Consider the following 17,500-nt stretch of genomic DNA (forward strand, 5'->3'; position numbering starts at 1 on the left):
TAGTGTTTGTAAGTTAACATAACTTTTTTTTTTAAGTCTAAATACAATGACCAGAAGAAAGAAGCCAAACGTGGGCTATAAACCAACTACACCACGGTCACATGACTCCAGTGTCACCATCACCAAGCTTCTGACAACCTTTTCTGTCATTATATAAAAGCATTCTCCTGAAATATTGTTGAATAGTTTTAAGAGCTTGATGATAACACAATGAGGCTGTGTGTAGATTAGTTTACCTTTAATGATGTCTAATACAAACAACCGCTGTAGTTTCATTTAGCAACTGCCTTTTTCAAGACCAGTAAAAGCTTTGGGGAAAAAAAAACATTATGGGGTATTATTGATGTGTTTTATGTTGTGAAATAAAATGTGAAAATATCTTGAGCTTGTGTTCAACACAGACCTTATTTCAGTAATTAATTCGAAAACCTATTAAAAAACCCATTGACATCAGGACGATGGAACTGAAAGTGCAAAACTGTCATCCCTGGATCCCTGTTGTAATGACATTTGCATAGCATAGATAACTAGCATAACATTTTCCCAAGTTAAGAAACACATATAGTTTCTTCAGAATTTGAAAACATGTTACCTTTCTGTTGTGTTTACGGATCACCAATGCAAAACACTATTTATCTTTGTAGATTGAGAGTGGAAATCCTCTGTATCGTAGTGCTAACAACTGTCAGATCCCTTTGTGTTTATAAATAAATAAATAAGTACGGGCCTACAGAAAGAGATGCAGGACGTAGGGTACATTCTGTTGGGAATCTAATGATGGATTCATAAAAAGCCTTCCCATGGTTCCCTTGAGGTTTGTCTCCAGATCCCGAGAGCTGTGTCTAAAAACACTGACATGTGGATCTTCCTAGTAGACAGGAGCGCAGGTGCTGAGAATCATGGGAAACAGTTCCTGCCGACCCTCCTTCTCCACACAGCCTCATTCAGGAGAAGTTCCTGTGGGAGGAAGTGAAACCTTCTCCCGATCAATGCGGTCCCATGGGGAACGTGTATAACACTATACGAACATGATAGCTCATACAGGACCTGAGAGTAACAGCTCTATCCGTGCTGGAGACGGTGACAAGCTGAGATGTGCTGGACTACTGATGTCTGGCTTCAGATCATTACTTTATTTGACTTTTGCAGTTTTGTTTTGCTCACAAAAGTCATGCATCTGACTTTGTGTTTTGCGTTGCGTTTTTTTTTTTTTTTTTTTGCATTGTTTCATACAAGTATTTTTTGTTGTTTTAAGTTTTGTTTTGTTTTGAGATTTGTTGTGTTTTGTTTGTTTGCATTGTTTTAGATGAGCATCGGGCAACATTTTGGGACAATTGCACTTCAATCAAGAAAAAAGAAGAAAAAGTTTTAGCTTTGTTTTGAATTTTATTTTGTTCGTATTGTTTGAGGCATGCATCTGACAAAATGTGACAATTGTGTTTTGTGCTAAATTGTGTTTTTGTTTTCTTTACATTTTAGGCCTACATTTGAAAATTTTGTCACAATTGTGCTTAAAGCATGAAAAAAATTATTTTTTGTTTTGTTGTTTTGTTTGTTTTGTTTACATTCTAGGCTTGCATTTGACAATTTTGTGACAATTGCACATAAAGCAAGAAAAACTGTTTTATTCAATTTACTTTGACGTTTTGTTTACATTAGGCTTGCATCTGACTAAATTTTCTGACAATTGTGCCTATAGCAAGAACAACTATTTCCTAAAGGGAGAAGAGAAATAAAGCATCTGAAAGATGAAAAAGCCAGTATATTTTGATGTATATATATATTTTCCCTCTTTCTCTCCAGGAGTCTCCGAGTAGCCCGAGTGTGTCTCTGAACTCTCCACGAGATGAACATGAGAGGCGGATCTCTCAGTCGCTGTATCCCGGAGAGAGCCTGGATGACCAGCACACCCCACGACACATGATGGGGAGATTGATGGGTAAGCTGATAAAAGCACTCATTTTAGTCTTAGCCACAGACGCCCCTGGTGTATCCTTGCACACAAAAATAGCCAGAGCTTTCTCGAACCGAACTACTCCAATCCGATCGGCTGACTTTAAGAATTATTCTGGATTCAAGACGTAATTGTTTTCATCAGTCCAGATGTCCTTGCTTACCTGTAATTTCTGGTTTCCACATAAAGTATATCCGGAATGTCATTAAAAGGAAATAGGTCAATTTGCATGTCATTCGAAGATCTTTTCCTGTCTAAAGGGGCTTTCACACCGTGTAGTTATAGGAACACAGTTATAGGAACTAGACACCAGGGGCCTCATTTATAAAACTGTGCGTAGGATCCTAACTAAAAGTGTACGTGCGCCAGAAAGCTAAAAATGGCGTACGCAAAAAAATATTCAGACTTATAAAACCGTGCGTACGCCAGAACCTTCGCAGAATTCACTTTATAAATCCCAGTTAGTGGAAGATTGTGCGCACATGCGTCTCCTCCCCGAAACAACCATATATGGAGCTTACAACGCCTAGTTTTACTATGCATATCCTCATCTGCATATCATTTGCATATGATTATATATCCACGTGATAACATGTTTAACGGTACAAGACATTAGGAAAATATGAAATGCGGCTGTGCTGTCACATTAGTTACATTAATACAAACTAGTAGCTTATCCTTGCCTTGTTTTTGAATAAATAAATCAAGTAGTATAGAATACATTTCGGAGAAAGTTTTTCTTAACCTTTTCCACTGGCCAAAGAGTATTTTTAATTGATTTATGTTTTTAATGGAAACAGATAGACCTTGTTGTGCATTATTTGCACGAAACGATTTTCTCAGACAATCTGCTATTATCATGATAACAATTATCTCTGTAGTTAAAACATTAAAACACAGGATGCAAGAGGAAAAGTGTTCGAAAGCATTGCATCCAAAACAAATATTATTTTTTATTGAATATAAAACATGTTGTAACTTCTCAGTTATGATTTCATGTAATTTAAGTGTTTAACTACATTAATCAGAATGGCATATTTAATCTAAATCTTTACAACAGAAGTAAAACAAAGTTTAAATCATTGTTTTATTTATTTAAACTGTTATTGTGAACATGAACTGTATTTATGAGTAGGACTTATAATGAAGATTTACGGTTTTAGATGTGTTAGATGCTATGCGTCAGTTCCACTAAACAGCCAAACGCGCTCGCTGGCGCGGACATTTAAGAAGGGATGGATGTTTGCTTCATGTGATAGGCTTGGTTTGTGAAATTATATTTGTATATCTTTCTGTATATGTATAATTTTCTTTAGATTTTCTGTCTAAAAGTAACCAAAAAGACATTTAACTCCAGCTCACCATGGGTGTCGCCAAACTGCTCCATCTCCAAAATGTTCGTACACATGGGTCAGAGTTTGCGTGCAGGTTCGCACATTTTCCCGTCAAGTTTGTTTTTATAAATCACAACTTATGCGTCGTAAGTGGCGTACGCCTCTTTCAGGGCCTGTTTTGTGCGTACGCAACGGTTATAAATGAGGCCCCAGGGCGGTTCCCAAGAACTCATTTTCCCCTGAGTAATTTTCCTGGTTGTATTTGCACCACCTGTAGGAACTCCGAACATTAGCGGATTAACCATATGGGCAATCAGGGAAGTGCCCAGCGGCACCACGCAAATATGTTTTTCTCTTTTAAAACAAGCGATTCATTCTCAAGCATATTTCTAGCCTTGGCCTATAATATACCCTTTCATCATTATGTTCAAAATTCCCTGAATGTTTTGTTGAAAGTTTATTATTTTCATTATTTTATACGTTTTTTTTGTTTTTTTTTTGGTGGACGCGCAATCTGGACTACCGCCAGATTCACACTACTGCATGAGCACGCGTGTTTCATTTCAACGCCCATATTACACTAGTGTGTCCAGTGGCACGGAGCAGAGCACGTGTTTCAATGGAAGTTGAGCTTTAAACTCGCGGGTGAGCGTGAAGCTAAACCTCTATATGAACTGAAAACGCTCGCTCTGCTCCGCGCTAGGCTAGTGCAAATACACCACACAGATTCTGGGAGTGTGCTGTGCGGTTTTGCGTGAAACTGCCTCGCAACGCTCATGTATGTGTGAATCCACTACAGGGCATCAGCCGGGCAGTGCCTAGGGGCACCACTGAGAAGTGCCTGGACTTCGGTCCATCTATCACTGTTTTCCATGTTCGTGGAGTAAGTATATGTAATCTGTGTGTTTGCATTGCCTTTTATAAATGGCCTATGCCAGTCTTTTGCATGGCATGCGTTCAGCCAAACAACTTAAACTTACATCATTGGTAGTTTCTAATGTGCTGGGTTAGACACAAGCAGCAACCTTCCCGTCTCTCTCTTGAATCCAACACGGAAGTGACATACACTGCAATTCATCGACTGGCCACTAGAGACAGGCTACAAAAGAGAGTCAATCCCATATCCCATGTTAATATACCCAATTGTACAGCAGAAAATAATGTTATATAGGGGCTATACAGGGGTTTGGTCCATATAGCTAATTTTGCTCTTCATGACACCTGTGAGGGTGGTGGATTTTTTTTAACTCATCCGTTTAAATTATATTAAGCCTTAAAGTTCTGTATAATTAAGGGCGTGGCCAGTTGAGTGACAGGTGGATTGCGCTGCTGTCACTACTAGCGTGTGTCTGCTGTCTGTTAGCATCACGTCAGCTAATCTGCCTCGCTGCACATTTTCGGTTATCTGGGAGTGACGCGCGGTGACGCCCTGCCAAGATGGCGACGGCCGGCTCCGCCCACTTTGGGCTTCAAAAATGCTCCTCAGAAACACTATGGGTGACATCATGGACACTGCGACCATATTTTTTCACACAGTCTATGGTTAGACACTACTATGAAGTCTAATTTAGGCGTTCCTATAGCTAAAATCGGTCCCGTTCATTTGGTGCGAACACACAAAAAAGTGAGTTTTTCCGCCTAGATATATGAACAATGAAAATGTTCCTCTTGTGTGAAAGCCCCTTATGTGGATGGTTCTTGGTCAAAATAACTGCAATGTGGGACAGTCTTTATGGTCATAGTCATATTTTTGTTCTGCAAGACTATGTACAGTATGCACACACACACACACACACACACACACACACACTGTTTAAATATGTCTTGACCTTCTGTTTCCATTCCCACCTGTTTCCACTGGACATATACGGTTTAAATACACCGATGAATCAACACCCGGACACACACAGGCTCAGCCCAGCCAGTCCCAGCATGCTCCTGTGGTTTTGTAAATGGGGGTTAATATCATTTTCAAGCCTCTGTCTCATCCAGCATGACTCTTTCAAGTCAGTCCTGATTTTTCTCAAACTCAGCTCCATTTCTAGTCCTGCCACACAATTGGAATCGACAGACCAATCCTTTCACCGTCATGCTTGTCATTTCACAATCGACTACTCAGTCTTGAACAATAAGCTCTTTAGTACCTGACGCAAACCCTGATCTTTCTCCTCCTCATCCCCTGCTTTTCTTCCACTTCTTGTTTTCTCTCATCTTCTAGTTTTAACTTTGTCTTCTTCATGTGTTTCTCATTGCAGTGTGATAATGTGTCAGTCATTGACGTCTCGTTCTCCTCATCAGAGTTACAGTGGCAGATGCGCCTGATGGTCGATTGCACTTTCAAAGACTTCTATCGTTTTTTGGCCTTTTTTCTTGTAATTTGAATTCTTAGTTGGGATAGTAGACAGGATGGGAAATTAAGGGTGGGGGGGGGTGGGGGGTTGGGGGGGGGTTAGTGGTCAATAGAATAATAATTTATTTTATTATAACTAATACTATATACTAACATGTTGCACTAATATATATATATATACACAGTACACCCACATATATTATATAAACACATTTTTATTTTGGATGCGATTAATCATGATTATATACATATATATATATATATATATATATATATATATATATATATATATATATATATATATATATAAACAAACTCTGATCCCAGAATTGTCTTTCACCTTGTCTCTGTTTTTCACTTCTCATTCTTTCCTAGTTTTGGTTTGCACAAATGTAACGCATTGACACTTTTTTTTCTAAAAGCATGCGAGTAAATCTTCCTCATCTCCTGTGCGGAGAAACTCTAAAACTTCTCCAAAAGCAGCACTTCAGAGAGTTTAGCTCGACATCTCCTCCGGAGGAAAGTAAAAAGGCAAAGTTTGAGAAAGTTTACCTCAGGGATGATGGCACCCTTCAGCTATTGCAGGCCTGACACGTTGTCATATATCTCATAAACTTTAGTTTTCTCGCCACATGCACATGAGAATTGTTTCGCCACTTGTCAGTCACTTGCATGACATGTTATTTGTGTTTGTGAAAACATGAAAAATGCAACAATAGCAGATGACACATTAAATGGCCCATTACTGACGTTCTGAATGGCAGAATGTCTGTCCTGTAACTTTCTGCGCTGTGGGACGCGAGGTCGGACCTTGATGTATGTGTTTCTCAGAGGTCATCTTCTAAAGGACCCGGGTGAAGACCTGCCCGACGCCGCGTGCTGCATCACTGTCAGGGAAATAGTCTTCAGGAGACACAACTTCTTTCACACATATTTGCTGTCACTCAGGAAGGAGCAGACGCGGCGTGTTTGAGCTACAAGGTTAGCGAGATAATGTCGTCTCGCGTGGCTGTTATGACAGGTCGGGATGAGGAATGAAACTTTAAAGCTTGAAAACAGAATGAAAAGGGGAAAAGAAAACTCACAGGAATAAAGTGCAAAAAAAAAGTACAAATTGACACATTTTAGGGTACAATTTTTATATGAGTGGATAAAGGAATGAATGTTAGGTTGTGTAACTGGTCTCCATGTTCATTTGGTTAGTTAGTTTCTTGTTTTTGTCTTTATTTATAGCCGTCACTATTTCATTATAAACGGTCTTGCAACTAACTAACTAACAAACACATAAATAAATAGATAAATAAATAAATAAATAAATAAACTGTGTAATACATCTGAATTAACGTAAGGTAAAAACAAACAAACAATCAAAATGTTGTTTAACTCTTTACCTGCCAGCATTTTTTTATAGCATTTTGATCATTTTCACAAAACTTTCATGGTCCTCAGAATATTTTGTTGAATGAATATCAGAATATGGAATATTTTAAGAGAAAGAACAGACCCTCTGCTTTTAAACAAAAGGAAAACATTTTTTTATCTTTTTTACACTTGAATGCCAAATTCTATCTATCTATCTTACTTTATCTATCTATCTATCTATCTATCTATCTATCTATCTATCTATCTATCTATCTTACCTATCTATCTATCTATCTTACCTATCTATCTATCTTACCTATCTATCTTACCTATCTATATATCTTACCTATCTATCTATCTATCTATCTATCTATCTATCTATCTTACCTATCTATCTTACCTATCTATCTATCCATCTTACCTATCTATCTATCTATCTTACATATCTATCTATCTATCTTACCTATCTATCTATCTTACCTATCTATCTATCTATCTATCTTACCTATCTATCTTACCTATCTATCTATCTATCTATCTATCTATCTATCTATTTTACCTTTATATCTATCTATCTTACATATCTATCTTACCTATCTATCTATCTTACCTATCTATCTATCTATCTATCTTACCTATCTATCTATCTATCTTACCTATCTATCTATCTATCTATCTTACCTATCTATCTATCTTACCTATCTATCTTACCTATCTATCTATCTTACCTATCTATCTATCTATCTATCTATCTTGCCTATCTATCTTACCTATCTATCTATCTATCTATCTTACCTATCTATCTTACCTATCTATCTATCTATCTTACCTATCTATCTATCTTACCTATCTATCTTACCTATCTATCTATCTTACCTATCTATCTATCTATCTTACATATCTATCTTACCTATCTATCTATCTTACCTATCTATCTATCTTACCTATCTATCTATCTTACCTATCTATCTATCTTACATATCTATCTTACCTATCTATCTATCTTACCTATCTATCTTACCTATCTATCTATCTTACCTATCTATCTATCTATCTTGCCTATCTATCTTACCTATCTATCTATCTATCTTACCTATCTATCTTACCTATCTATCTATCTATCTTACCTATCTATCTATCTATCTTACCTATCTATCTTACCTATCTATCTTACCTATCTATCTATCTTACCTATCTATCTATGTATCTATCTTACCTATCTATCTTACCTATCTATCTATCTATCTTACCTATCTATCTTACCTATCTATCTATCTATCTTACCTATCTATCTATCTATCTTAGCTATCTATCTTACCTATCTATCTATCTATCTTACCTATCTATCTATCTTACCTATCTATCTTACCTATCTATCTATCTATCTTACCTATCTATCTATCTATCTTACATATCTATCTTACCTATCTATCTATCTTACCTATCTATCTTACCTGTCTATCTATCTTACCTATCTATCTATCTATCTTGCCTATCTATCTTACCTATCTATCTATCTATCTTACCTATCTATCTATCTATCTTACCTATCTATCTATCTATCTTACCTATCTATCTTACCTATCTATCTATCTATCTTACCTATCTATCTATCTATCTTACACATCTATCTTACCTATCTATCTATCTATCTTACCTATCTATCTTACCTATCTATCTTACCTATCTATCTATCTTACCTATCTATCTATGTATCTATCTTACCTATCTATCTTACCTATCTATCTATCTATCTTACCTATCTATATTACCTATCTATCTATCTATCTTACCTATCTATCTATCTATCTTAGCTATCTATCTTACCTATCTATCTATCTATCTTACCTATCTATCTATCTTACCTATCTATCTTACCTATCTATCTATCTATCTTACCTATCTATCTATCTATCTTACATATCTATCTTACCTATCTATCTATCTTACCTATCTATCTTACCTGTCTATCTATCTTACCTATCTATCTATCTATCTTGCCTATCTATCTTACCTATCTATCTATCTCTCTTACCTATCTATCTATCTATCTTACCTATCTATCTATCTATCTTACCTATCTATCTTACCTATCTATCTATCTATCTTACCTATCTATCTATCTATCTTACACATCTATCTTACCTATCTATCTATCTATCTTACCTATCTATCTTACCTATCTATCTATCTATCTATCTTACCTATCTATCTATCTTACCTATCTATCTTACCTATCTATCTATCTATCTTACCTATCTATCTATCTTACCTATCTATCTTACCTATCTATCTATCTATCTTACCTATCTATCTATCTATCTTACACATCTATCTTACCTATCTATCTATCTATCTTACCTATCTATCTTACCTATCTATCTATCTATCTATCTTACCTATCTATCTATCTTACCTATCTATCTTACCTATCTATCTATCTATCTTACCTATCTATCTATCTATCTTACATATCTATCTTACCTATCTATCTATCTTACCTATCTATCTATCTTACCTATCTATCTATGTATCTATCTTACCTATCTATCTATCTATCTTACCTATCTATCTTACCTATCTATCTATCTATCTATCTATCTATCTATCTATCTTACCTATCTATCTTACCTATCTATCTATCTTACCTATCTATCTATCTATCTATCTTACCTATCTATCTTACCTATCTATCTATGTATCTATCTTACCTATCTATCTATCTATCTTACCTATCTATCTTACCTATCTATCTATCTATCTATCTATCTATCTTACCTATCTATCTATCTATCTTACCTATCTATCTATCTATCTTACCTATCTATCTTACCTATCTATCTATCTATCTTACCTATCTATCTATCTTACCTATCTATCTTACCTATCTATCTATGTATCTATCTTACCTATCTATCTATCTTACATATCTATCTTACCTATCTATCTATCTTACCTATCTATCTATCTATCTATCTTACCTATCTATCTATCTATCTTACCTATCTATCTTACCTATCTATCTATCTATCTTACCTATCTATCTATCTTACCTATCTATCTTACCTATCTATCTATCTATCTTACCTATCTATCTATCTATCTTATATATCTATCTTACCTATCTATCTATCTTACCTATCTATCTATCTTACCTATCTATCTATGTATCTATCTTACCTATCTATCTATCTATCTATCTTACCTATCTATCTTACCTATCTATCTATCTATCTATCTATTTTACCTTTATATCTATCTATCTTACATATCTATCTTACCTATCTATCTATCTTACCTATATATCTATCTTACCTATCTATCTATCTATCTTACCTATCTATCTATCTATCTTACATATCTATCTTACCTATCTATCTATCTTACCTATCTATCTTACCTGTCTATCTATCTTACCTATCTATCTATCTATCTTGCCTATCTATCTTACCTATCTATCTATCTATCTTACCTATCTATCTATCTATCTTACCTATCTATCTATCTATCTTACCTATCTATCTTACCTATCTATCTATCTATCTTACCTATCTATCTATCTTACACATCTATCTTACCTATCTATCTATCTTACCTATCTATCTATCTTACCTATCTATCTTACCTATCTATCTTACCTATCTATCTATCTATCTTACCTATCTATCTATCTATCTTACCTATCTATCTTACCTATCTATCTATCTATCTATCTTACCTATCTATCTATCTATCTTACCTATCTATCTTACCTATCTATCTATCTTACCTATCTATCTTACCTATCTATCTTACCTATCTATCTATCTTACCTATCTATCTATGTATCTATCTTACCTATCTATCTATCTATCTTACCTATCTATCTTACCTATCTATCTTACCTATCTATCTATGTATCTATCTTACCTATCTATCTTACCTATCTATCTATCTATCTTACCTATCTATCTATCTATCTATCTATCTTACCTATCTATCTTACCTCTCTATCTATCTTACCTATCTATCTTACCTATCTATCTATCTATCTTACCTATCTATCTTACCTATCTATCTATCTTACCTATCTATCTTACCTATCTATCTTACCTATCTATCTATCTTACCTATCTATCTATGTATCTATCTTACCTATCTATCTTACCTATCTATCTATCTTACCTATCTATCTTACCTATCTATCTATCTTACCTATCTATCTTACCTATCTGTCTATCTATCTTACCTATCTATCTTACCTATCTATCTATCTATCTTACCTATCTATCTTACCTATCTATCTATCTATCTTACCTATCTATCTTACCTATCTATCTTACCTATCTATCTATGTATCTATCTTACCTATCTATCTTACCTATCTATCTATCTTACCTATCTATCTTACCTATCTTACCTATATATCTATCTATCTATCTATCTATCTATCTTACCTATCTATCTTACCTATCTATCTATCTATCTTACATATCTATCTTACCTATCTATCTATCTTACCTATCTATCTATCTTACCTATCTATCTATCTATCTTGCCTATCTATCTTACCTATCTATCTATCTATCTTACCTATCTATCTTACCTATCTATCTTACCTATCTATCTATCTTACCTATCTATCTATCTATCTTACATATCTATCTTACCTATCTATCTATCTTACCTATCTATCTTACCTATCTATCTATCTATCTTACATATCTATCTTACCTATCTATCTTGCCTATCTATCTATCTATCTTACCTATCTATCTTACCTATCTATCTATCTATCTATCTATCTATCTATTTTACCTTTATATCTATCTATCTTACCTATCTATCTATATATCTTACCTATCTATCTTACCTATCTATCTATCTATCTTACCTATCTATCTATCTATCTTACCTATCTATCTATCTATCTTACATATCTATCTTACCTATCTATCTATCTTACCTATCTATCTTACCTATCTATCTATCTATCTATCTTGCCTATCTATCTTACCTCTCTATCTATCTTACCTATCTATCTTACCTATCTATCTATCTTACCTATCTATCTATCTATCTTGCCTATCTATCTTACCTATCTATCTATCTATCTTACCTATCTATCTATCTTACCTATCTATCTTACCTATCTATCTTACCTATCTATCTATCTTACCTATCTATCTATCTATCTTACATATCTATCTTACCTATCTATCTTACCTATCTATCTATCTATCTTACATATCTATCTTACCTATCTATCTTACCTATCTATCTTACCTATCTATCTATCTCTTACCTATCTATCTTACCTATCTATCTATCTTACCTATCTATCTATCTTACCTATCTATCTATCTATCTTACCTATCTATCTTACCTATCTATCTATCTATCTTACCTATCTATCTATCTCTTACCTATCTATCTTACCTATCTATCTATCTTACCTATCTATATATCTTACCTATCTATCTATCTTACCTATCTATCTATCTATCTTACATATCTATCTTACCTATCTATCTTACCTATCTATCTTACCTATCTATCTATCTCTTACCTATCTATCTTACCTATCTATCTATCTTACCTATCTATCTTACCTATCTATCTATCTATCTTACCTATCTATCTTACCTATCTATCTTACCTATCTATCTATCTATCTTACCTATCTATCTATCTCTTACCTATCTATCTTACCTATCTATCTATCTTACCTATCTATATATCTTACCTATCTATCTATCTTACCTATCTATCTTACCTATCTATCTAACCTATCTATCTATCTATCTTACCTATCTATCTTACCTATCTATCTATCTTACCTATCTATCTTACCTATCTTACCTATATATCTATCTATCTATCTATCTATCTATCTTACCTATCTATCTTACCTATCTATCTATCTATCTTACATATCTATCTTACCTATCTATCTATCTTACCTATCTATCTATCTTACCTATCTATCTATCTATCTTGCCTATCTATCTTACCTATCTATCTTACCTATCTATCTATCTTACCTATCTATCTATCTATCTTACATATCTATCTTACCTATCTATCTATCTTACCTATCTATCTTACCTATCTATCTATCTATCTTACATATCTATCTTACCTATCTATCTTACCTATCTATCTATCTCTTACCTATCTATCTTACCTATCTATCTATCTTACCTCTCTATCTATCTTACCTATCTATCTTACCTATCTATCTATCTTACCTATCTGTCTATCTATCTTGCCTATCTATCTTACCTATCTATCTATCTATCTTACCTATCTATCTATCTATCTTACCTATCTATCTTACCTATCTATCTTACCTATCTATCTATCTTACCTATCTATCTATCTATCTTACATATCTATCTTACCTATCTATCTATCTTACCTATCTATCTTACCTATCTATCTATCTTACCTATCTATCTATCTATCTTACCTATCTATCTATCTTACCTATCTATCTATCTATCTTACCTATCTATCTTACCTATCTATCTATCTATCTTACCTATCTATCTATCTATCTTACCTATCTATCTTACCTATCTATCTTACCTATCTATCTATCTTACCTATCTATCTATGTATCTATCTTACCTATCTATCTTACCTATCTATCTATCTATCTTACCTATCTATCTTACCTATCTATCTATCTATCTTACCTATCTATCTATCTATCTTAGCTATCTATCTTACCTATCTATCTATCTATCTTACCTATCTATCTATCTTACCTATCTATCTTACCTATCTATCTATCTATCTTACCTATCTATCTATCTATCTTACATATCTATCTTACCTATCTATCTATCTTACCTATCTATCTTACCTGTCTATCTATCTTACCTATCTATCTATCTATCTTGCCTATCTATCTTACCTATCTATCTATCTATCTTACCTATCTATCTATCTATCTTACCTATCTATCTATCTATCTTACCTATCTATCTTACCTATCTATCTATCTATCTTACCTATCTATCTATCTATCTTACACATCTATCTTACCTATCTATCTATCTATCTTACCTATCTATCTTACCTATCTATCTATCTATCTATCTTACCTATCTATCTATCTTACCTATCTATCTTACCTATCTATCTATCTATCTTACCTATCTATCTATCTATCTTACATATCTATCTTACCTATCTATCTATCTTACCTATCTATCTATCTTACCTATCTATCTATGTATCTATCTTACCTATCTATCTATCTATCTTACCTATCTATCTTACCTATCTATCTATCTATCTATCTATCTATCTATCTATCTATCTTACCTATCTATCTTACCTATCTATCTATCTTACCTATCTATCTATCTATCTATCTTACCTATCTATCTTACCTATCTATCTATGTATCTATCTTACCTATCTATCTATCTATCTTACCTATCTATCTTACCTATCTATCTATCTATCTATCTATCTATCTATCTATCTATCTTACCTATCTATCTTACCTATCTATCTATCTATCTATCTTACCTATCTATCTTACCTATCTATCTATCTATCTTACCTATCTATCTATCTTACCTATCTATCTTACCTATCTATCTATGTATCTATCTTACCTATCTATCTATCTTACATATCTATCTTACCTATCTATCTATCTTACCTATCTATCTATCTATCTTACCTATCTATCTTACCTATCTATCTATCTATCTTACCTATCTATCTATCTTACCTATCTATCTTACCTATCTATCTATCTATCTTACCTATCTATCTATCTATCTATCTATCTATCTTACCTATCTATCTATCTTACCTATCTATCTTACCTATCTATCTATGTATCTATCTTACCTATCTATCTATCTTACATATCTATCTTACCTATCTATCTATCTTACCTATCTATCTATCTATCTTACCTATCTATCTTACCTATCTATCTATCTATCTTACCTATCTATCTATCTTACCTATCTATCTTACCTATCTATCTATCTATCTTACCTATCTATCTATCTATCTTACATATCTATCTTACCTATCTATCTATCTTACCTATCTATCTATCTTACCTATCTATCTATGTATCTATCTTACCTATCTATCTATCTATCTATCTTACCTATCTATCTTACCTATCTATCTATCTATCTATTTTACCTTTATATCTATCTATCTTACATATCTATCTTACCTATCTATCTATCTTACCTATATATCTATCTTACCTATCTATCTATCTATCTTACCTATCTATCTATCTATCTTACATATCTATCTTACCTATCTATCTATCTTACCTATCTATCTTACCTGTCTATCTATCTTACCTATCTATCTATCTATCTTGCCTATCTATCTTACCTATCTATCTATCTATCTTACCTATCTATCTATCTATCTTACCTATCTATCTATCTATCTTACCTATCTATCTTACCTATCTATCTATCTATCTTACCTATCTATCTATCTATCTTACACATCTATCTTACCTATCTATCTATCTTACCTATCTATCTATCTTACCTATCTATCTTACCTATCTATCTTACCTATCTATCTTACCTATCTATCTATCTTACCTATCTATCTTACCTATCTATCTTACCTATCTATCTATCTATCTATCTTACCTATCTATCTATCTATCTTACCTATCTATCTTACCTATCTATCTATCTTACCTATCTATCTTACCTATCTATCTTACCTATCTATCTTACCTATCTATCTATGTATCTATCTTACCTATCTATCTATCTATCTTACCTATCTATCTTACCTATCTATCTTACCTATCTATCTATGTATCTATCTTACCTATCTATCTTACCTATCTATCTATCTATCTTACCTATCTATCTATCTATCTATCTATCTTACCTATCTATCTTACCTCTCTATCTATCTTACCTATCTATCTTACCTATCTATCTATCTATCTTACCTATCTATCTTACCTATCTATCTATCTTACCTATCTATCTTACCTATCTATCTTACCTATCTATCTATCTTACCTATCTATCTATGTATCTATCTTACCTATCTATCTTACCTATCTATCTATCTTACCTATCTATCTTACCTATCTATCTATCTATCTTACCTATCTATCTTACCTATCTATCTATCTATCTTACCTATCTATCTTACCTATCTATCTATCTATCTTACCTATCTATCTTACCTATCTATCTTACCTATCTATCTATGTATCTATCTTACCTATCTATCTTACCTATCTATCTATCTTACCTATCTTACCTATGTATCTATCTATCTATCTATCTATCTATCTTACCTATCTATCTTACCTATCTATCTATCTATCTTACATATCTATCTTACCTATCTATCTATCTTACCTATCTATCTATCTTACCTATCTATCTATCTATCTTGCCTATCTATCTTACCTATCTATCTATCTATCTATCTATCTATCTTACCTATCTATCTTACCTATCTTACCTATATATCTATCTATCTATCTATCTATCTATCTATCTTACCTATCTATCTTACCTATCTATCTATCTATCTTACATATCTATCTTACCTATCTATCTATCTTACCTATCTATCTATCTTACCTATCTATCTATCTATCTTGCCTATCTATCTTACCTATCTATCTATCTATCTATCTATCTATCTTACCTATCTATCTTACCTATCTTACCTATATATCTATCTATCTATCTATCTATCTATCTATCTTACATATCTATCTTACCTATCTATCTTACCTATCTATCTTACCTATCTATCTATCTCTTACCTATCTATCTTACCTATCTATCTATCTTACCTATCTATCTATCTTACCTATCTATCTATGTATCTATCTTACCTATCTATCTTACCTATCTATCTATCTATCTTACCTATCTATCTTACCTATCTATCTTACCTATCTATCTATCTATCTTACATATCTATCTATCTCTTACCTATCTATCTTACCTATCTATCTATCTTACCTATCTATATATCTTACCTATCTATCTATCTTACCTATCTATCTTACCTATCTATCTAACCTATCTATCTATCTATCTTACCTATCTATCTTACCTATCTATCAATCTTACCTATCTATCTTACCTATCTTACCTATATATCTATCTATCTATCTATCTATCTATCTTACCTATCTATCTTACCTATCTATCTATCTATCTTACATATCTATCTTACCTATCTATCTATCTTACCTATCTATCTATCTTACCTATCTATCTATCTATCTTGCCTATCTATCTTACCTATCTATCTATCTATCTTACCTATCTATCTTACCTATCTATCTTACCTATCTATCTATCTTACCTATCTATCTATCTATCTTACATATCTATCTTACCTATCTATCTATCTTACCTATCTATCTTACCTATCTATCTATCTATCTTACATATCTATCTTACCTATCTATCTTACCTATCTATCTATCTCTTACCTATCTATCTTACCTATCTATCTATCTTA

At 32.9% G+C, this 17,500-nt stretch overlaps 1 protein-coding gene across 1 annotated transcript in view; it reads left to right on the forward strand.

The window, feature by feature from the left end:
• pard3aa (par-3 family cell polarity regulator alpha, a) overlaps positions 1-17,500 on the forward strand; it is a 466,122-nt gene that overhangs the window by 247,235 nt on the left and 201,387 nt on the right. The window contains exon 14 of the mRNA XM_077232480.1: positions 1,804-1,939. Coding sequence (XP_077088595.1) covers positions 1,804-1,939 — 136 coding nt within the window. The remainder of the gene's footprint in view (positions 1-1,803; positions 1,940-17,500) is intronic.

This window comes from Siphateles boraxobius, unplaced genomic scaffold (genome assembly GCF_051911475.1).
Source record: "Siphateles boraxobius isolate OS27281-9 unplaced genomic scaffold, OSU_SipBor_1 171, whole genome shotgun sequence".
In the NCBI taxonomy this organism is placed as follows: Eukaryota; Metazoa; Chordata; class Actinopteri; order Cypriniformes; family Leuciscidae; genus Siphateles; species Siphateles boraxobius.